General features: G+C 40.7%; 1 protein-coding gene across 1 annotated transcript in view; it reads right to left on the bottom strand.

Annotated features, from left to right (window-relative positions):
* Positions 1 to 17,501, bottom strand: part of mcu (mitochondrial calcium uniporter) — a 40,240-nt gene extending 22,739 nt beyond the window's left edge. The window contains exons 1-2 of the mRNA XM_010779008.1: positions 17,466 to 17,501; positions 6,387 to 6,500 (exon numbers count right to left, since the gene is read on the bottom strand). Coding sequence (XP_010777310.1) covers positions 6,387 to 6,500; positions 17,466 to 17,486 — 135 coding nt within the window. The 5' untranslated portion in view covers positions 17,487 to 17,501. The remainder of the gene's footprint in view (positions 1 to 6,386; positions 6,501 to 17,465) is intronic.
* Between the last annotated feature and the right edge of the window lie 5,546 nt (positions 17,502 to 23,047).

Below are 23,047 nucleotides of genomic sequence, written 5' to 3'. Positions count from 1 at the left end.
AGGAGCAGGTCAAATATAAAGGGCCCTAGGGAAACCATTTAGAGGATATGGCACATGTCTACTGTCACATTGTATTGTAAATCATACAAAACAATGTTAAGGCCATTTTCTGAATATAAAATTTCTTGAATGGGAAGGGGGTTAAAAATGGTTGTGCAACCCAGTTGTAGTGATTTATAAGGGTGTGTTTCTGTGTTATAGGGCAAAGATAAAATAAAAGCTATTTAGGTCAACAACAGTCTCCTTTAAAAAGGTGCAGCTAAGCCCATAGAAAGAACAGTCATTCTAAATCAGGGGTTTTCAATGTCTGACAGACCAAATTGAGACAACTGTGTCCCTTGTGTATGAACTGAAAGAGGACTGTTGGTATTCAAGGAATAACAGAATAAATCTAAAGGGACATTCTGAGCCTTAGTAAAACAATACATTTGTATTGTAGGTGTAACAAGAGAAAACATAAGAATTGTTTTTCATTGTATTAATATAATTGTTTTCATACATTTGGGGAAGATCCATTCTCTTCTTAACAGGGAGTATAACATTGCCATTGACACAATTCGTTTTGTTTTTTTTGAATGGTTTTTTAAGTCTATCAGTGGCGAGCCGTCAGGGCCCTCTAGGCCCTCTCTGAGACTCTGAGGCTGAACGATTAATCGATTTTAAATTGAAATCACGATTTTAAATGATGCAATTATCAAATCGCAAAGCCTGCGATTTTATTTTATTTTTTTGTCCTTCTTTTGTGTCAGTCATCCACACCAATCAGAAGTACTGTGCTCCACATGCACCAGCCATTGTTAATCAATCAGAAGTGGCCCATGATAGAAGGTGATAGACAGATTGATCCAGTCACCTGCCAAGTATTTTTGAAAGTGCCTGCCCTTTTCAAATGGCTTCCAATGGAGCTTTCCTAGATGGTTTGGTGAAACAAACCATCTGAGTCAGGTTAGTAATGCTCCATCACATGTTTTACATCTATTACAGGGTGAATCTTAAACTGAAGCTTGACTTTAAAGCAACGCAACGGAAGTTTCATGTAAGTTTAGTTCTTTCACTCGTAGCTCGGGCTGCAGGGGTGCAAGAGACGGGAGCACGTTGATACGACCTTCCTAGCCGGAGATATGGCCGCATTTTACAATAAACTTCCGTTGTGTCGCTTAAAAACAAGTATCGCAAATCGAATCGCAATATCTGTCAGAAAAATCGCAATTAGATTATTTTCCCAAATCGTGCAGCCCATTGGAATGTGAAGGGTTAAATGAAAGAAGCTCCTTTGGCCGTTTATGCGAGTTACTTTGAAGACAGGAGCTGATTGGTGGTCCAGCTGTAAATTCACAGAGGGCCAAGCTATAGTAGCTCAAAGAGAGAGTAATGTGAAATGAATGGCTCATGTCAGTGATAGTGATGACATTGTTGCGAAATTATTAACCGAGTCATTTTCAAGATTGAGTTACAATGATAAATTGGAGTGGCAAAGGATCAGCTGCATGACCCGCCATCAAGTGCTTCATCCAAAAAGGACAGGAGGATGGACTTTGTGTTTAAGTGATTTGATCATCAAAGGTAGGCCTTTTTAGGCCATTTTCAATGTGGGTCGCCGTGCCGACTTAATTCATTTTTAATTGGTACTTGGCTGTGCGTGCCCTGTCATGATAGGTGTTTATATAAATGGTGTTGTTTTGTGTCGTAGAGGGTCGCTGTCATTGATGCGTTTTGCACCCCGGGCCGTTGTTTTGATATTCCGCTTAAGTATATATGCGCTGTGATGTAATAACTCTTCTTTTTTTTTTAGGGAAGGTGGGGTCAGAGGGCATAGGTACAAAAGTCACGGCTCGCCACTGAAGTCTATATTTTGTAATATTTTGGATAATGATCACCATTAAGAGTGTGCCTAATTAGCTATAACCAGTCGCTTTTTGGAATCCATGGATGTCTAGACAACTATCACTGGATTCATTTGGCAAGTTCTGGAGTTAAAGAGAGGTTTTTTTCTGAGACTTCTAAGCTAATTTATGGATATTTATTCACAATTGATAAAGATAATGATGTCTCCAGGAATTGTAAGTCACACTGAATCTACAAACGTGTGTATTATGCCTGCGGTTGAGAGTAATGAATCAGGAAAGGAGTATATATATTATTTGTTTACTCAAATTGCACACAGCATCTTCCACTGACATTTCTCACTCCACTATTCCACTTTCACTAACAGAAGGGGGAAATGAAAAAAAGAGCAATTGAGCAAATCCTTTAGTACTTTTCTATATTGTTTTCCTCCAAATCTCCTTGGTGCCATTATACAACAAATCAGGTTTGAAAATTAGAATCGAGCACAAATTCTTTGTGACAACATTCAAGCAAAATCTCATTCTTCCCCCTTCTGGCAAGGAGCTACACATTTGGACTAGCATCTACACACAGTTTATAGTCAATCAGTAAATGGAAGGTATGGCAATGTTCTTGCTGAGGTAATGCCTAAACTTAAAGTGCACACATATACAGAAAGAATGATAGATTCTAAAAACTTTAAGGAAACAGAAAATAATCTAAGCTGCTTGTGCTCTGGCAGTTCAATGTATCTTTTATATAGAGCGATAAAGTGTTTTTCATGGCTCTCTGCATAACACACCAGCCTCCCGGAGCATCAGCCATCGTTTTCGGTAATTGGCCATTTCCCAACTCCATCTTCACCAACGATGCAACTATAGTTGTATGTAAAATGGCTCATTCTGCTATAAAACTACACCCGCCTGTCAAAGACTGGAAAATGTACATTACTAACATTATCACCCTACAAAGAGAGGGAAAAGCCATAAACCTTTCAACTGACAGAGATTCTTTTAACTTCTCAATGAATTGTACTATTATTAAGACATGGCAGATGCTTCCTCAATAAAGGAAATCAAGTTTATTTTACATTGACAAGTTTAGTATAGACGGGATCCAGGAAAACAGGTTCAAAGTGCGACTTGCTCAAGAACTCTGAAGACTGGAACTGCAGCACCATCTTATCTTCAATATCTTATCTTCAGTACCCTTGCGTACCTTTACACATTGAGTAACACGATAGCATGAACTGGCTAGTTTACAGCAAAAAACCCTAAAACTTGTTTCCTTCTCATTTCAGATTTCTCCTTTTATGTGTTGGTGTGATATTTGACAACTTCTCCAAATTGCCTCGGCTCCCATCTGTAGGAGCTGAGACGCAGATGGGTCGAGAGGTCCATGCATGGCTAGTGCTGCTGAGAATTGCTGTGTGTGTGTGTGTGTGTGTGTGTGTGTGTGTGTGTGTGTGTGTGTGTGTGTGTGTGTGTGTGTGTGTGTGTGTGTGTGTGTGTGTGTGTGTGTGTGTGTGTGTGTGTGTGTGCGTGCGTGCGTGCGTGCGTGCGTGCGTGCGTGCGTGCGTGCGTGCGTGTGTGGCAATGACCCATCAGGCCTCATGGGAAGCTGCAGCTAAACTGATGGATGCCAAGGAGCAATAGAGGGAGGGAGGAGGGAGAGAGGGAGTGCTGGCATAGCCAAGTAGGAGACAAGTGCCTGTACTGCAGCAATGCAGAGGGATGTCAAAGAAAAGATAAAAGACAACATGTAAATAAAGAAGAAGTATGCAGTAAGGGTATGACAGACGGCAAGCAAGCACTGTTTAGAGACCGATTTGCAGAGCTAACAAGTTTAAATAACCAGACTTGTATTCTGGTTGAGTTTCTGCACTGTGTCACGGTTTTGCTGATACCCTCCTTCTACTGCGGTTATGAATATATCATCCCCAGCCCTACCTAGCAGAGACAACAAGCCCTGGCAATGCAAACACACCCTGCTGAGCCTCCCATGTCTCCTCCCCACCCGCACTCTGAACAAACAGCTCTCCCTCTGGAGGCAGTGAGACTGGGGACACTTGGGACTATCGACTGGATTCCTCTCAGCGCTGTTGTTTCACCCCGTTGTGAACGCGGCCTTGCTAGGATAACCCAGGGCTGATGTTGTGACTTTCCAGCAGGGAAAGCAATGTATACATTTCCTGTTCTCACTCAGCGACCTTCCCCCATTGCCTTTCCGAGCGGGATACTGCAGCAAAATGTAAACGGAGTCCAAGGGGAAGCCGCTGCTCATTTTTCCTCGTATTACTACCCCACAACCCTGTGCAAACCAAGGCCTGCCTTCTCCATTTCCTACACTAACGCAAACAAAGCAACACTGAACAAACACTCCCTCCCATGCGTGTTACCACACAACTAAACACACCGACAGAAAGAAAAAAAGAGATGAGCTAATGCATCTCTTACCCCACACATAGACAAAGGATTTCAACCACTCAAGAAACAAATATCCTGTCCTCATCATAAAACTTTCATCTCGTGCAAGCTTGTTGGTGGGCCAAGCGCATTTTCCGGTAGAAAATATGCACACTTAACCTTGAGCTGATCTTTTTAACATAATGCGTCTGCCTTATTGGATTCTATCTGGACCTTACTCACAGGAATACCAAGTGCACAGAGTGATAGTGTGACCAAGCCAAGTCGGGGAAAAGAGGAAGGACGAAGTGGCAGCGCCGAGACGCCTACTGCCGGATCTTATGACGAGTCTTCGTGTCATTTTGAAAGGTCACTGACATGTCACCTTGTGCAGAGAATAGTGCGAAAGTGTAATCCCGAGTGATACCGTGTAGAAAACAAGACGATTGTACACATAATCACATGGAGACTGACACGCATGTGAACACTCAGGTCTTTAGCAGGTCTCAGTCGTGAAATCACAAATGTTTAAAGTTTTTATAAATGCTTAAATGATGTTCATGTTGTTTAAAAACAGAGTTTAAGGTTTCATTATTTAGCTTGGAAAAAGCAGTCAAAAGACATTTTGCATTTAGGATATATTTGAAACTTCAATGACAGGTCCTTCAAGCTCTCGTTTTATTATCTATTTTACATCTATAAATAATTAATAACAGACATTTTAACATGCTTTGGTATCCAAAGTCATTATCCATTTAGCACATCCTCTCTAGAGTATGACACACCTGCATTTCACTGCACAATTTAGAAAACCTCAGTAATTTCAGAGATTTCAGTACTTTTCAATTTGTTGCTGAACACAACACTGCAAACAAAAGACAATAATACAAATCAAACTCTTGCCGGGTTACCCCACCATGCGATCTGAAAACAGATGGCGGTAGTCAATCAAATGTATAACTGTGGAAGAAATTCATTTGGCATTGATGTCACGCCACTGGGCTCAGAAAGAGACATGCACACAATGGCGTGGACTCATCCATTATTTAATCGGAAAAACTAATTTAAATGTTAAAGCCCCATGGGTCCCAGCCAGTGGCAGGTGCATCTATGTGACTGTTAACTATATTAGAAGTTATGGGACTGTAATTTGACTGCCAATGTAAAAAAAAAAAAAAAACTCCCCCCGCTGTTGCACTAATCATCGTTTTCAATATGAATACCATTACATTTCTGGCTCACACACGCAGCAGTGCGCTGGTTAAAATGACCAGGTGGTTAGCTCTAACACCAAAGCCACATGTCACCCAAACGGCTTGTCTTCCGTTGTTGCATGACACATTGCATTTGCAAAAACTTGCTGGTGTTTATAATCCAAATACATACTTGTCACGCCGATGATTTGGTGTCCGTATTGGGTTATTCATATGGCAGCACACGCGGCTTCATGTCAACACTGAATCAAAGTAACAACACCCCGGTGAAGCTGCTTTGAACAGTGGGGTTTTTGAATACATTTGAATGCTCTATTACAGGCTGCCGTTTAGTGGCCTCACCAACCATAAATAGGATTAACATGCTAATTACAGGCAAACTGAAAATAATAGAATCAACAGATAAGTCCTCGTCAAAACAGGGAAGGATTGATTGTAACGGATTATTTGGATTTTAATATCAATCCAATTTTACATCTACACAGAGGCTGCCAAGAGAAAGTATTTTCTGCTGAATTTTGTTTTTAGCGCAGTTTCGGCCTCTTGCATTTATGAAGGTCACAAGGGGAATTATAAAACTTACCATAAAATTGTCCATTACAGAAATGTATAAGGCTGAGTGACGCAGGTTATTCTAATTGCAAAATAAAATCGGCCAAAATAGATCAGATATCATCATGATAAAACATTCTGACTGACCTATCCGTCGTACTTTAAAAACTGCAATAAAGTGAGCTTTTAATAGTGCTAAGAGTGCTGATGCTAGCTGCTGTTAATATATAGAGAAGCTCTGGATCAATGTCCTGTCAGACACATACACACCAAAAGCTCTCATAAATGTGGGTCTGTGCTAGAGGCCTTATTACACAGAATTCAATAACGTCTAAAATGACATGTTATTTTCAATAATACATACATGCATGCATGCAGAGACACTTACCTGTGGAGACAGGGCAGTGGGGGGCTGGGTGAAGATTGTAGAGTGGGCTGCAGACCGTAGGCCATGTGCTCTCCTCACAGTCTGACGGGTGAAAGGAGCCGACAGTACCTCCTGCTGAAGTGAAATGGACACAAAAAACAAGTTATGGAGCATCATCTCGAGCGCAAAGTGAAAACAAAGTGTTTGGGACAATTTCAATAAAAATGGAAAACAGCAAACCTCACGCTATTTTCCCAACCGCCACTATCAGGCTCTACAGTAAGTCACAATGAGCTAAAATAGAGACTTAAAAGAATGAGGCGTGAAAGTGGTGCTTTTATTTTCTATTACTGGAACAGGACAGGGACATTTCCTTATAGCTGCCATTCAAAAACACTATGTGGTCCGAGCCATGCATACAGAATGTAGAGTTTCCATGTGAAACGTTTGCGTACGCTGGGGAGGGGTCTCTGTCGCTGCCACTGTCAATCAGAGATGGAAGAGCGGACTGCAGCTTATTTACTTCTAAACCACAATAAGCATTGCATTTTTTCAATTTAACGTGATCATACTAGAGGAAAAGCACAAAATAGGGTTGTTTTGGTGTCTTTGGCTGTGAGCATTTGTAAGATAGAGATTTGTAACAGTGTGTGTAGGCAGGTGTATGACAGAGGGTCACGGTAGACTGGATTGACTAAAATACTTTCACTTTAAAGTTAGTGTACGTGCTCAGATGTTGCCTGCCTCCCAGCCCTGAAGAAAAATAAGATGGAGATGAAGTCTCCATTAAAACACCTTGACTGAGCATGCTGAAAACCAACTAGTGTACCCCATGAACCACTCATATGAGACCCATGTCTATGCAGCCTCTGTGGGGCTCTGATCGCACACACTTGTATGTCACTCAAGCGCTCAACAAACCTGCTTTAGGCACAGAAAGCAACAACACCCTGAAAGGTCAGACATGATTTTTTTTTTTAATCCATCCACCATCACCACCAGCACATCTAAGAGGCAACGCTGTTAAAAATAAAACAGTTAGGACCTGATTCACTCACATCCCAAATGTCACGTTCATGACTCAGTTTGAAAGTGTGTGGAAGACTGCAGGTGCAAACCACAGGAACATGCAAATATTAGATGTTTCTCATCTGCATGCTTTCAGATGTTCTGAAGATGCAAAAAACACTCCCATAATTAAGGAGTCTGTCTTAACTTGTTTTTCTCGAAAACCGGCATCAAATCTTGGGGTTGGTTGGTGGTGCTTTAATGGGTTCTAATACTTCTAACTTAGTTAGAAAGGCAATCCCAAAAGGTCACATTATTTAAAGTAGAGTAAAGTAAATTGCTTCATAAATCGTTTTTTACAGACAAGCTAGACTTCTAAAAACACATGTATCTACATTGCAGCATAACAGTGGTATAATCTGCCAACATATTTAATACCTAGTTTAGAAACATGTAACAATTCATTTTAAATGTTTAACTTTTTATGATCAAGATAATAAGAGCAAGTGCAAAAAGAGCTACCCTGCCACCTGCTTTTTAACCCAATATGTTGATTGTTTTGTCTGCACTTTATGTCGTGGTGTGTTAGGTGTGTTACTCCAGGCTGAACTGTATCCCAGCATGCAGTGGTGAAAGAAGCTCCGTTCACCCAGGACTGGCCGCTGGTCTATCACAGGACTAACACTCACACTCAAAACTCAAATTGACACTTTTATTCACAACTACAAGCGCTATCGAGTCAACAAATCTGCATGTGCTGTGACTGTGGAAAGAAACCCACACACAGACAGAGGAAGAACATTCACACAGAGATGCACCATTAGGCAGCTGTGACATGCAGGGCTAACCGCTAAGCCCCCATGCTGCCAGTAAATGTAAGCTATACATTAATTAACCATTAGTAATCAGTTAAATAACCTATAAAAAGCAGGCTGGCACGTGAATATATATTAATCTGTCTAATGACATATCTGCTGTGTCCTTTCTGTATCAGAGCTCAAATCTACAAATGGATGTCTCTCTACAGTATGTGTTATTACACACACAATTACCTCTCTTTTAACGACTCTCAGCATTGGAAAATTACATTTTTACAAGGAAGGACAGAGCTCGTAGTGTGGCCATTTGAGTTTTTGCCAGTGGAAACACTAACAGTAATGAATCTATCTTTACACAAGGAACACTTTGGGAAATGGTGTCTGTAGTTTCTCTCAGAATATATTCTACGGAAAGTGAGATTCTCAGCATGCAGGGTTGTTAAGGCTCAGAACAAGTCAAGCTTGAACATTAGCTACCCTTGGGGAGCTGCTATGATAACCAGCTGACATTTTTGCCTCCAGCTCTGCAAATAGGCAGAAATAATACTGGGAAAGATTGTTGAGTCAGTTATTAAAACACACTTTCCATTGTTTATGAGTGTGTTTGACATGGACCTTTCAACACAAACTGGAGCTTTTTAACACAGTGTATTCACCATTAAGATAGGCATTGGACCTTGGTGCTAAGGTCAGAGATAACAGATAGCATGTTGCTGCAGGATTACTCCCTCCTCCTTATATTTACAAAGGCAGGCCTACAGCATTAACTCAGGAGTCCAGCAACTATAAAAAAGTATCCAACAACCGCCAAGAGAGTATCCACAGTGATGTGGGGTATTTACTGATGTGAGGTCTCGGCCAAGCAACCAAACCGGCTCATTTTCATGCTGGCAGTGAATTCACGCTGCGGCAACAGAATAATACAGTATGTATGGGTCAATAAGATTCTGGTTCAAAAAGTACTACAGGTTTTACTTGTTGTGCAATAACAGTGGGTCTATGGTGTACAAAAAATAAACACCAAAACATTAAGATGACTTCATGATGTCAACTAATTCATACATAAATCCTGTTTGATTTTCAAGGATGACATAGTCATTTTAAATCAATATTGACATAGAACCCAGAAATATAGTTATTGAGACAATGCTTAACCAATATAAAAAGAGTTTGTAACAGTATAAAAGGCAATTACAATTGATCTTCTTTGACTGTGTTTATGTATGCATTCCTCGTATGTGTTAAGTGTTTCTGATTCGGATTCAAAGAAGAATCAAAGTTAAAAAGGATACTTTAATGAAAAATGTATCGTTACCGGCACTAACATAATCCAGGAAGTGCCAAATAAACTATCGTATGTTCAGTTTATTTATGCGTTGTTTCTGAAAGGAGTCGCTGTGACCTGTCTGCACCACGAGGCCCGTGTCCCAGTGAGGGGAGGCTCCGACTATTTCTGTTGATTAGATGCCACTGAGGACAACAGCTGCTCTCTCTAGATACCAAGCACTGTAGTAGCATTATACAGCATGTATACGCTCAACATAACAACCAAGTCTCCTGATACACAAGGCACCAGCAGGTTAAGTCCCTACTGACAATGCCTTTTCTTTGTCGATCAAACACAATAAGCTATAAGCAGGTAAAGAGACAGACTTATTTTCTGCTTGCAAAGCCAATGTAACAGACACGAAAACATCCCATACTGTTATCCAGTCAGCAGAATAGTACATTTTCAAGCATTCACCGCTAACTAGGGTGAGACTGAATGCAGTTTCTAAAAGCTTGCAAGGCAATAAACTAGGGATAATAATTAGCCCTATGTATATATATATTCCTATTAACAATTTACTGTATGCTGATTTTTAAGTGGAAATTATTATTTCTTTCAAGCAAGAACTGTTGTTGTTATTGGAGTAACTTTCTATTGTTATGCATTAGCTTTTTGTTATTATCATGAGGACATTTTCAGTGGTAAACGTTTTTTTTCTCGACAAAACAACTTCATAGAAGTGGAATTTTTTTCCATTTCAAATGAAATAACATACATCAGCCACATCCCTTGTGACACACTCAGAACGTGCTCCACTCTCCTTGTCACAGGGAGAAAATAAGCAACCGCTGGCAGCCATGTATTGATTTACTGATTGATTTATGACGGAGTGTGTTATGAGCTTGCTGCTGCTAAGGGACCAATCTCACTGTGATATGCCAAACCTAAACTCTGAGGGTGCACAGCTTGCAGTCTTTTCAGGTAGCTCCTATCACACCAACTACTAATCCATGATGCTTCACATGTTGTAAGTGTGTTGACACCTGAGAGCTGCCTGATCCGCAGCAACAGGTTATGTACTGTAACGCTCACATGAAGTCTGAGGCAGGCGCAGACTCCAGTATTTTATCCTCTCTGCACATTCCCCACGCCTGAACTGACGTGTTCCCCAGTTACTGGAAACGACTCATCAGCAAGCAGCCACAGGACTCAGATGTCTTCTTATGCAAGATACCTCACAACTCAGATTGGCAAATAGTTAATCTTAGATATAACAGATGCCAAGTTAAGTGCGCCTCTGTGAAAGATGGAGCAGTCGAATAGGCCTGTGTGTGTGCTCTGCAAAGTTGGCATCCGACTGTGTATTCAGCAATGTCTACCAAAGAGTCGATTAGCCATAACAATTCATTCATTTTGAAAAATAATTCTCTGCATGGAAGCAGTTGATAATAGCTTGTACACCCTCGACAACTCTGCCGCTCCAGTCACCGCAGGGGGAAATTCCAACAAGTAAAAGCACCAACTCAAGCCTTGATACACAAGAGGGGAGCAAGTGGGGAATATCAAGCACCTGATACTCCTTAGAATTAGACAATTCAAAAGCCTAAAAATAATACTTAACACTTCACCACATAACAATACAACTCAGTGAATCCAGATGGAGCGTACTGTACAAAAAACTATTTATAGTGTGTGTGTGTGTGTGTGTGTGTGTGTGTGTGTGTGTGTGTGTGTGTGTGTGTGCGTGTGTGTGTGTGTGTGGGCTGCTGTGAGATAATTGTAAGTAAATTGATTGGATTGCTATTTGTTCCCAGTTAAGCGAGTTAACCAGTACACCAGATCGAGAAAAGAGCCAGTACAGATCATGTATAAGAACTGGATACAGCGTGGGAGGCTCATTCATTCCTATGAGAGTTGCTCATTGGAGCATGAAGACAAAATGGCCCAATTTTTGAGAGAGCGAAACGTCACGAAAGTATTCATATAATCCGTTCTTATTGTGCATCCATGGGTAAAGGTAAAACGCATGTAGTACTGAACACGTAACATGAACGTGCCGGGCTGCGTGGTCCCGTGGGTTAGATGCCGAGGATAATAACTCTCAGATTAACGTTATTAGCACATTTTACAACTTGAGGACCGAATGTTTTTAATAAGGGCTATACAAATGTTCATACTGGGTAGTTTATTTAGTTTAAAAAATGATCCAGCGATTTACAGAAGTCTCTTTCCCAATGTTAGTCAATGGGAAAAGTATTTCCGGGCCCAGCGACTGATACGAAAGTGTAGTACCGCCGTTTGGCCACAACGAATATTTTCCTCAGAGTCCGGCGCACTTCCTGGGGGCTTGGTACAGATAGGGGACGGCCTTATTAACCTAATTCATTTTCTCTTTTCTTATTGCACGCAGCTATTTTAAATTACACATTGAGTATAAAAAGAAACATATTCAGGTTACTATGGAAAGGTACATAGTCCAGAGTAAACGCTTACTCTTTATAGAACAACAAAAGAGAGTTACAAAAATATATGTTTCGTTCTGATACATTATCTGCCAATGGGTGTATCGATCGATCATATGCATACAGAATGTTTTCAAAATCACAAGATCAATGGTCCTAAGACCAAGCCATGTGGCACTCCCATGGTGCAAAATGTTGCAGAAGTAATTTATTTTCTATCCCGTCACACTGTTGTTGGCAAATTACTGTAGGTGCGTTTTAATCCAGTTAGTTATGGGAAATGTTGTAGTTAGCCAATTTGTATCTGATGGTTAAGAGAGAGGTTGCCCAAGATCCCTCTTTATCTGACTTTGCTTTCTGAGTTCTAGGAAGGAACAGCATGACAATAACGGTTTTTTTTCTGAAACCATATTGCATAGGGAGTAAAATGGCAAAGTTGGAATCAAGGTGAGCAATCTGGCTACATCTGCCCACTCCCGTATCTTACTTTCTAATTTCTTATTCCTGCCTTTCTCATTCACCCAGTCTGCATCTCCCTCACTAGTAGTAGAAATGCAGTCAACCCAAGGGAGATGGAGGAGGGGTTAAGAGAAGGAGAAAGTGGAGAGGCTGCATGCAATCACTGGCCACCGAGAGAAGAGATGAGGAGTGGAGAATTACATGAAATTTCCAACACATTAAGCACAACCCGTTGCCTGCACACGCAGGGTAAAGAGGGGTGGGGAGGCTGCTGAGTGACCGCTGTCCAATCCAATGAAAGTATTTTATAGCTTAAGAGAACTGATCCAGTTACAAGGCTTCCCTGGATGTTCCCTGATGATGGGTATACATATAAAGATAGGGGCTCAAGGATACATAGCAATCACCTGCTCAAGTAAGCCGAGGGGATGTGAAGGACTTAAACTAACCACATCATAGACACAGTCAGCCTCTCAAGTACATAGACATTTGTGTGCATTTGTTTGGTTGTACAAATGTGTGACAAGTCCGGACAAAGAAATTAGCGTAGCCATGCTGCAGGGTCCGGCACACCAATATAAACCAGACAGAAGGGGAGAGGGCTGCACAGTCATTGGCCGCCCTCATTTTATCACCGGAGAAACATGACGCAATCAAGTAGTACCCCCTTTGCAATGTATTCCCTGTTTATGCAAACAGGGTCAGGAAGGCGGGGGTGTGCAGAAAGTGAGGTTGACAGCTCAGTGTCTCCTGCTGCAGCAGAGATGAATGGGCAGGCTGAAAACTGCCTTCATTCATAATGGAATACGGCAACAAAGCAGCTTCATCCCCAGGTTTCTCAAGATGAGAACTAGGGAAAAACAAGGGCAGACTATAGGACAGAATAAAAGGGCTGTGCAGGCAGCACAAAGGCTGAGACATTATAGAAAAAGTCTTACATCGACTCAAAATATAATTTTCTGATTTATGGCCCCAGGTGCTATCCTAATAAAGCTTAGAATGGGCAGAGATAGCAACAATATTGCATTGCTGTAAATGTTGGAATGGCCTTAAAATGTCAGAACAAACCAAAGTAAGGAAGGACAAAAAGAATATAAAGTGCAGAAGAGGAAGGCTCCCATGTAAAGCTTCAGAAATAGACTGCCGAGAGCCAAAAAATAGGTGTGAAACCAAAATGGTTGTATGAAATGTGTGGTTTGCTTTATCTGAAACAAAAGACAGTTACACATCCTACAGAGCTGTACAGATAAACCGATGATCAGCAGCACAGAGAGTAGAAGCGTGGGCGTGAGGGGGAGACGAGTGAGTGAAGAGAAACAGAGAGGAAGAACAGTGCAGGAACACATTCTGTCTGAGTGGGTGTCTCTGCATGTCTGCAGGTCTCTGTGTGTGTCGTCATTACAAAGCACTCCTTCTTAGCATCAGTGAAAGCCACAAATAGCAAGAACCACCAACACACTGTGCTAGATTATAATTTTGGAACAGAAGAAGGCACGTTCTCAATCAATACCAACATTCAGTGTTTACACAATTAGGTATATAATTGAGTGACACAGCCAACTGCTGTATATATTAAGTATAATATGGCTTGCACTCAGAATTGGCGCCAGGTTCCTAAACTAAGTGGCTCTTATTCTACACCGCCAGCAGAAAAAGCTATAAGGGTTTTAAGGTATCCGAATAGGAAGTAGTTTGCTTATAAGAGTCAGCTGCTGCATGAGCACAAACGGCAACTGCATAATGTCCGCACCCCGCATCTCTAAGTTTAAAAACCACAAGCACTTTTTCGGCCTCTTGATCAAGAGTCTGTAGCTTCCCAACGCTGCAGCTACAAGTACAAACTGTAATGCAACTCTAGTCGACCACACCAATTAAATGTTTATAGGCCTGTCATGTGTCTCTAGTGGAATTAAGGATATGGTGTGCTGTATCCCAAAAGGGCAAAATGTAGAAGAGGCACAGGAGGTGGTCAGTTGTATGTAAGGATGCAAAGTTTTTGCTTCCTGCTTTTTGCCTATCTATCCAAACTGCAGCACTACAGCCAACCACATAAGATAACCAGTCAAATGTTAATACAACTGTGTTGAACAGATTGAAAATGCTTGGACTATTCATTATAACATTTAAAATCCAGTATTAAAATGTTTATCTTATTAAGATTAACAGTGATATTTCAAAGATTTAACACATTTTAAGGCATTAAGGGGTTACAGGAGCACCGACTACTCCCACTTGACTGAATGGCTTGTCCTATCACCTACCATTTGTCTCTCTTTAACCCGATACTTACAGCATACTTGATATTTGGGCATTGTAAGGTGAGGTTGTATATCATTTCCACTGCACATATCAGGAAGTAACTCTGCTGACCTGCAATATTATGGCTCTGCTTAAGAGTTATGTGTATGTAACATATTATTAATGAAAACGGAACATGCTGCGGTTTTCAATCAGCAGATCTCTGCAAGGCACCCAACTAATGTTGACATTATTGCGGTTTGAGTGAACCTCAAATCTCCATGACATCATTGAGGCAAACAAAAGCTTTTTGTGTGCCTTCCTGTGATAGGGTTAACCACCATGATCACATCGCAGGTCCTGTTCATGGTACAGGTATCACAAGCATTTCAAAATGTTGATGCACCGTCCATCTTGGTCTGTTTTCCATCAGAATTTAAAGGAGGACAGTAGCCATTTATCTGATCAGTATTTTTTTATGAGGCTATGTGCGCTGACAGACTACTCCTGCTCGGACTCTCCCAATGCCTTAAAGACATAACAAATGTATTTTGGTGCTTAAGATGTCAGTTGGGATCTACAGTGAGAGTTGTGAAGTAAATGGTAATAAAGTAATATACTGCAGAATAAGACTTCATGCCTTTTTCCCTGTGGGTTTTTGTGAAATAAGATATGTTTTTAATGAACAGCAACAGCTCTCTTTAATTTATATTTGACAAGAAAATATCAGCTTATCATCAAAGGAAGTATAAATTGTGGGAAAGCCTCATAGGCAATTCAATAATTCAAGACTAGAATGAACACTGCCACTGCCTGTGCATTGTAGCGTTACATTTATTCACTCAATGGAGTGAAGAGTGCAGGCCAGTCACCCAATGGCCGAGTTGTGAAGAAGGCTTCCTACTGAATGCATGTCTGCACAGAGAATCGTTGTACTATATCCTGGTATATGAAATGATGTCATGAACTGAGGACATTTTTGCATATAGGCAGTGGCGGCGCAAGAGTATTTTTCTTGGGTAATCTATGGTAGGGCTAACCCATACAGTGGTGGGGCTAAAGTCAGTATTTGCAATGTAATTACATACACGCTATATCGCCCCCCCTTGACAGTGAAACGCCACACGTGAGGTTTAGATTATTTCCCTGTCTCAATCAAAATGGAACAGTATGAAATAAAAATGGCACATTTGTGTTGTAGTAAATAAAAAGGGATCACTGTGAACGTGACGTCTAATCCATATTGCATCAGTAACGTGCACTTGTTGTAACAGCAGGATCAGTTTGTGTGTTGTGGACACGACCCGTATATTTTCGCAAGCCGTGTTCTCAACATTTTGCTTATTATTTAATTGAATTTGCTTACTTTAAAGTAATTTGTCATGGTGGGGCTAAGCCATTTCTTGGTATGGCTGTAGCCTACCCCAGCCATACCCTGGCGCCGCCACTGCATATAGGGCAGAGAACAGAAGACAATGAGATGGATAACCTTCAACTCTCTGTTGGAAAAAGGGACAATATTAATTTGCAAAGTGTAACCCAGGCAACTGCAGCACCAGGATTTTTGAAGTGCTCCAAGAACCTTTACTTGGTTTGAATTCAACTGCAAATGGCCATGATTCTAGGCAAGAAGAATTTCTGACATGTCTCTAAAAGCGGTATAAAATATCTGGATAACTTTAGAAAATGTTGCCTAGGGCTGAAGACAAAAACAACCTTGTGATTGTGTTGCTATAACCTATCCAGAAAACAAGATACCCCTAGCCTTCTCTCCCCCTAAAGAAATCTCCACTTTCACTTCCCCTTCTTTTTTTCCTTCCTCCATACATTTTATTTACCGTCCAGTTGATGTCCAGGTTGGGCTTTCCCCAGGGTTCCCCTCAGGACCAAGCTCAGTAACGAGTCTGGCACTAAGAGTTGAACGCTCAGCTGGAGGTGCATCACTGATCCGCTCTGATGCTAAACTCAGCCTCTTGCCTCTTTGCTGCTCGACTACTTTCCCTGGGTAAACAACAAGCAGGCTGATACCTGGTATCTAGTTGAAAGACAAGCTTTTGATTTCCATGCGGCGGCTGTATGGGAATACATCTGTAGCCTTTCTCTCATCATTGTCTCTTCTCCATGCATAAAAATACATTTATGGAGCTCTGTTACAGATGGGCTTTGCAGCAAATAAAACACCAAAGAAGTGATACAAATAACTGGGTCAATGAGATGTGTATCAGCTGAGTTTCTTTCATTTTCAGAGTGGAAAAATTGCACTTTCCTTTATCCAATGCCAAAGAAACTGCAAACAGCCACACCCAGATCAATAACCCTGGGAGACGACACTCTGTTACCCACATGAGCACAACAAGGAAACAACGAAAGCAAAAACATTACATTTATTGAATAAAGCTACCATATGCTGGACATGTGGCAATATTTACCTAACTTACAGCAACCTAATAGAGCACTATTATAGGAAAACACATTCACATGACTCATTCAGGATCATACCAGTGGATCATGAGATTCCAGGGAGATTCAAATGAGCAGAAGCTCGTACTCTCAGAGACTGGTCTATGGAAATTAGATTTAAATCTGGGTTTGTGTGTCTGACTCACTGTGCATGTGTTTGGTTTCAAGCAAAGTAAAGTGGTGTAAACATTACAAACACAATGGTTTCAAGAGTCTGTTGCATATGGGCAAAGTATGAAAGATGGGGTTGCATAATTTGGAGTCAAAACAGACATCTGCAAGCAGCAGAGAGGAACAACATTCTTGTAAATTGACTTAACCACAGTGCTATGGCAACACTCTCCTGACGATATGAAATGCAATACATACTTTTTGCTAAACTCACCCAGAATACTGTCCCTTTCATTGGCTCTCTGATCAAATATCCAAAGCCTAATGAAGTCTGTCTCCATGGAAATACATTTTCCAACAAAGTCTCCTCTCCAACATCTCCTCAACCCTATTTATAGAATGGCAAACACTAGGTAGCTGGCAAAGGATAAGAACAAATGAAGTGAGAATGGAATTGTCTGGTATCTTCACCTCTCCGTGCCGCTTGTCTTTCTGCTCACAGCTTCATTTCAAATCAAAGGCTTTGAACAAGCGTTCACACAAAAAGCTGACAAACAATCCCAAGTCTCACAAGAGTGGGCAGGTTTTATGTGTGTGAAGTTGTGAGAAGCTTGTGTGCGCTTCAAGCTGATGCAAGGCCTGCAGGGTATGCGCACACATTCAATGCCAGTCAGAAGCGTGAAGACAGCGGGCAGCAGGGTCATCGCTAAGCCTCTCTGCCAGGTCTTGGAACTCTTCGGTCCGCTGCTTTTTTACCTCCGTGTGTGGAATGAGGATGAGAAAATCACAGGCCTTTTTTAGGTTAACAGCTTCTTCCTCCGTCCACATCAAGAAAAGGGCGTAAGGCGAGAGTGTGCATGCACAAACATGAAAGTTATATCTTAATTCAGTTGTGTCATACCACAGAAAGCTGGGCTAGCATTGCTATAGCACACCTGCAGAACAGCATCAGCCCAATAAGTAAAGAACAGAAAGTCCTCCAAACAATCTGAAAACACTGGCAGGGCTCGAGGGAAAAGTCCGGTCAATCATGCAGAACGCACTAATTAGCATTAGCCTACATGGATGTCATGCTTGTTAATACCACACTCCAGTTGCAGCATAAAGATGAGCTCTTACAAAGTAAACAGCACGGCATTAACTCTACGACCAAGGACAACAATTATGACTGTCCAATTTCATTAACAAAAACACTCCCTCGATACGCCATCATTTTAATCAAGCACTACCATGTATGAGTGCTGCGGCTTCTGTGATTATTATTGGACATCCCTTCTTAAACGAATGCCCTGATACTCCTGTGAGTCAAAAGTAAAATTCTCCTTAATTCAAAGAACAAAAAAATTGGAAAATCTTCAGTGTCAAGCTGTCACATCAGAGACCTCATCAACAGAAGATTACAGCAACAGAGCTATTTACATAAGCAATCTTCTTTACTGCCCCGCTTCCCGGAGGTGCAGAGGCAAGATTGCATCTTTCATACTCGTCCCCTCTGCTCCTCTACAGTCACGTACAGGAAGGTGGAACACCAATTTATGAGGCAGAGCACAGTGCTGTAGAACAGGCGATGATAGATTGGCCCTTTAATATAGTATCTGGTTGTATTAGGTCATTGTGGTCAATATCTCAAAACAAAGGGCAGAAATGCTTTATGCCAATATTAAAATTACAGTTGATTTTGAAAATAGTGTTTACTGTCAGATTTTCCAGGTAGGATTTAATTTCCCTCATAATATATACAAGTTTTGCGGCAAAAAAGGCATTTAAGATTAAGTCAAACTGGGCACGTGAATGGAAATTTAAAGTGGACCTATTATGCTGTATTGGTAAAAAATATTGTAAGGCCATACCTATACAAAACATGTCTGTGAAGTTTTTGCTTAAAATACCAAACAGATCATCCATTGTAGCCATGCCTCATACTGCTCATACCTCTCTTTTGCAGCCCTGTTGCAAACAGGCTGATTCTGCTAGCCGCGCCCCTTTGTAGCATCACGCAGCTTTCCCTTTGCTAGAGAGATTTCTACGGGGAGAAGCTCAGCTAAACGCTGCGGTGATTAAATGCCATGTTATGCTTCTACCAACTTCTAGCTTTATTTCTTAAACAGTATGGAGCTCAAACATTACATTACATGTTATTTGTTAGACGCTTTTATCCAAAGCGACTTACATACATTCAGTACTGTGGACAATCCCCACATGAGCAATTTGGGGTGAACGACATGCTGACTGCAGTGAGACTCGAACTTGCTATCCCCTGATTCGAAGTCCATCGTACTATCCACTGAGCCACAGCCTCCTCAAACCTTTGTCTCTCGCAGGGTTTACCACAAGGACATTACGTTACACATATTCTCTCCAGTAGCCTACAGCGTTAGCTCCATGGCTAGCTCTGAGTGTTAGCATGCTTGCTAATGTATAATGATAATTATTGCAGATTATAAATAAATCATTTAGAGACAAGGGGGTGAGATTAATAAGTTATACTTCTTCTCATTCCTTTTCGAAAACTAGATGTGGGANAATGAACAGTCATGGCGTCGGGCGTTTAACGATGTTTGCTGCGTTAGCCAATCAGAAAAATGCACTATGGCAAATGTATATGTTCCCATTGATTATAAATTATATTTTATAATTATGATTTTTTTTTTTAAGAATCAGATATTAAAAATATTTCATAAAAGAGGTAATTGAATTTTTTTTTTTTGTCTTTCATTTTTTTTTTCTTATGCTTCCCGTGCTCATTTTCTGAGGCCCTAGCGTGACCTGCGCCCCCCAGGGCCGGGCGGCCCCCCCCACTTTGAAACCACTGAGCAGTCGACTACCTATTTTGAGAAAACTAGTCGACTTAGTAAATAATTGGTAGTTTGTGAAACCCTAGGCCCTAACCGTCCACGCTAGACTTCCACGCGAGGGCTGCTAGTATGTTTTTGCATGAGGTGAACTTCGCAGGCTTTGATGGTGCTTGCGAAGGTGATATGAACATTTCCTTTTTGCCCATAATTTGCCAAACAACCGGTGCTCTTATTTGATGCTTCCATCCGCGTCCGTTTTTTTAAAACAAAATGCTCCCATCCACCGGGCCTCCAGAGCAAAAGCGTCTCATCGAGCTTCTTCGTTCGATGTTTGATATTGTTACTTCTGTTTGTTGTTGTCTGAAGTCGATGAATGCTTAGTTGCGTTGCCTCCAGTATAATCCCGGTACCCCTGAACTCATCACATGAGAACGTTCCGCCGGTGCAGAAAATAAGTTGCGATCAAATGCGTTAATTTTTTTAACGCGTTAATTTTTGTGTAATTAATTAATCTTAATTAACGCGTTAAAGTCCCGGCCCTAAATAATAATAATAATAACAATAATAATTAATAATAATGATAATTATTGCAGATTATAGATTGTATATAAATCATTTAGGGACAAGGGGGTGAGATTAAATAAATTATAATTCTTCTCACTCCTTTTCGAACACGAGATGTGGGATTGTTTATGTTGCTAATGCTGTTGTTGTTGTTGTTGTAAATGTAATTTTTTTGTTTTGATTTCTCTTACATGACTATGCACTGCAATATTTGTTTTGTAATTATTTATTTTACTGGTTCGAAATAAATGTATCAATCAATCAATCAATTCCACGCATCCCATCAATGGAATTCAATACCACGCCCAATAAGAGAATCTTCATCCTACTACACATTCAAGCACAGTGCAAAAAAGTGGCTCATTGAAAACCAACAGTTTCATTACTGATGTGGGGGTGTAGGTGTGTGTATGAGTGCATATTGTGAATGTTTTATTTATTATCATGACTTACTGTACTCTTATCTGTATTCAGTGATGTCGTCTATTTATTTATTTATTTTTTGGTATAACAACGTCATGGTATTTTAATTCTTGCTTTTAGGATGTCTATCACCATCTGGCAAATGGACTATCGGTGAAAACTAGCCTTTTGGCGAATTCGAGTACTTTTACATGTTTTTAATATGTTGATTAATGTACACTGTCCCTTTTTTTTAAATAAATCAATAAATAAAAAAAAGAAAAGTAAATCACAGCAGTATTGAGCTGCATTTTTTAGATACATTTTTTGTATCTGTTTATGCTAATTAGTTATTTCCTCAGCATTGCAACACATTGTGGTATCAATGCACCTAGGATATCAGCACGCACTATTTGATTGACTTTGACATGGGTGAATACAACCTGATAAATATATTCTCTGCATTTCAGGGCATTGTTGGATTAACATTGGTGTGTGTATGAATACTATGAATGAAAAACAAGTTCAAGAACACCCTAGTTCACTTTCAGGAAAATTGAGAGATAAGGCCAATCAAGAAAGTGTTGTAAATGAACGTGTAATTGTTACTTTTAGAAGGTCTTGATTGACGACTGTTCCCAAGTGAAGTTCTACCGAGGTGTCCCTGAGCAAGGCACCGTTCCCTACACTGCTCCCCGGGGGCCGTACATAATGGAACCCACTGCTCCTAACACTAGGATCGGTCAAATGCGGAAGTGTACATTTACCCTCTGTTGGACTATTAAGGGTATAAAAGATAAGATAAAAATAAATAAAAATAAATAAAGAGAGCAAACTGACTCAAGGGGTGACATATTTTAAACACATATCCATACCTATCTATTATTAATAAACATAAGTTAAGTATATGCACACACACACACACACACACACACACACACACACACACACACACACACACACACACAGTTAGAAAGATTTAATGGGAAACAATCACTAAGTATGTACATACAAATAATGTACTACTGTTAAGAGAAGTAGCTTGAGGACACATCCTCACAGAGTTAGACGAGTCTGTTTGCTTTTATCACACCCAGATCTTGCTTTTCTAAAATGATGTTAGGTTTAAACAAATTCATGTCAAATGCATTGCATAACTGTGTTGGACACTCTAAGACTATCTGGGGCATTTGAATCGTTCTCCACTTGAATAAGAAGGCTTCCAAACACAGCGCAGGTGGGCAAAGCCTTCTCTGGGACTTCAACTCAGGATCATGACCTCTTTGCTCATAGGCACTAAAACGGCCCCTGACAGCTCCTCACAAAGTTGAGAAGTATATCTAAGTACCAAGACTTAAGAACATTCAAAACGAACATTGTGACATTCCTTCTTATATAGTCTCAGGCATCATACTGTATAAGTTAACATTAAAGTGAATTCAATCCAACACAGCTTTAGGCAAAGAAATAAAGATAAAACATAGAAAGAGGGTCAAGTTCACCAAGCATACTTTATTGAATCAATTCATAAGAAATTATCAGAGGACTTGCGGAAAAGCAATAGACATCATCTAGCTTCAAATTAAATACATGCAATGTTCTCATTAAATCAACTGTTCAAAAAGGCAGCACAATAACACACACAGATACTGTCACACTGGTGAAAGGACACAGCAAGGACACACAGCCGCCATGTGACTGCTACGCTCCATGTCTGTCCTTTTACACTCATCACAATTTGAAATGTAAAGGATTGATTCACCACCAGCTCCCTGAAGGATCCACAGCCTGTACGGCAGCTCATTATTCAGAAATATTCCTCTTGGAATACAATAAATATAATCTGAATCTCCATGATGCAGTTTGATTTCAGACGGATGGCAGAACACACACTGTAGGCCCCTCTGAGGAAATCTGCACACGACAACGGAGTACCGTCGTGCCTCTCGTCAAAGACACCTCACTGCGCGGAATTTGGTCCGACACGCCTAGACGTCCAACAGCACTACCTCTATTGTCCTCTCAACAAATTTCTGTCCGCAAGTTCCACAAAATCTGTTTGCCCGTATGCTTCCTTCTCCCAATGGTTTTACCT

The sequence above is a fragment of the Notothenia coriiceps genome, unplaced genomic scaffold, assembly GCF_000735185.1.
Source record: "Notothenia coriiceps isolate Sejong01 unplaced genomic scaffold, NC01 NC01_scaffold00019759, whole genome shotgun sequence".
Classification (NCBI taxonomy): domain Eukaryota; kingdom Metazoa; phylum Chordata; class Actinopteri; order Perciformes; family Nototheniidae; genus Notothenia; species Notothenia coriiceps.
Note: the sequence above shows the minus strand (reverse complement) of the source record. Positions and strands in the feature narration are given on the sequence as shown.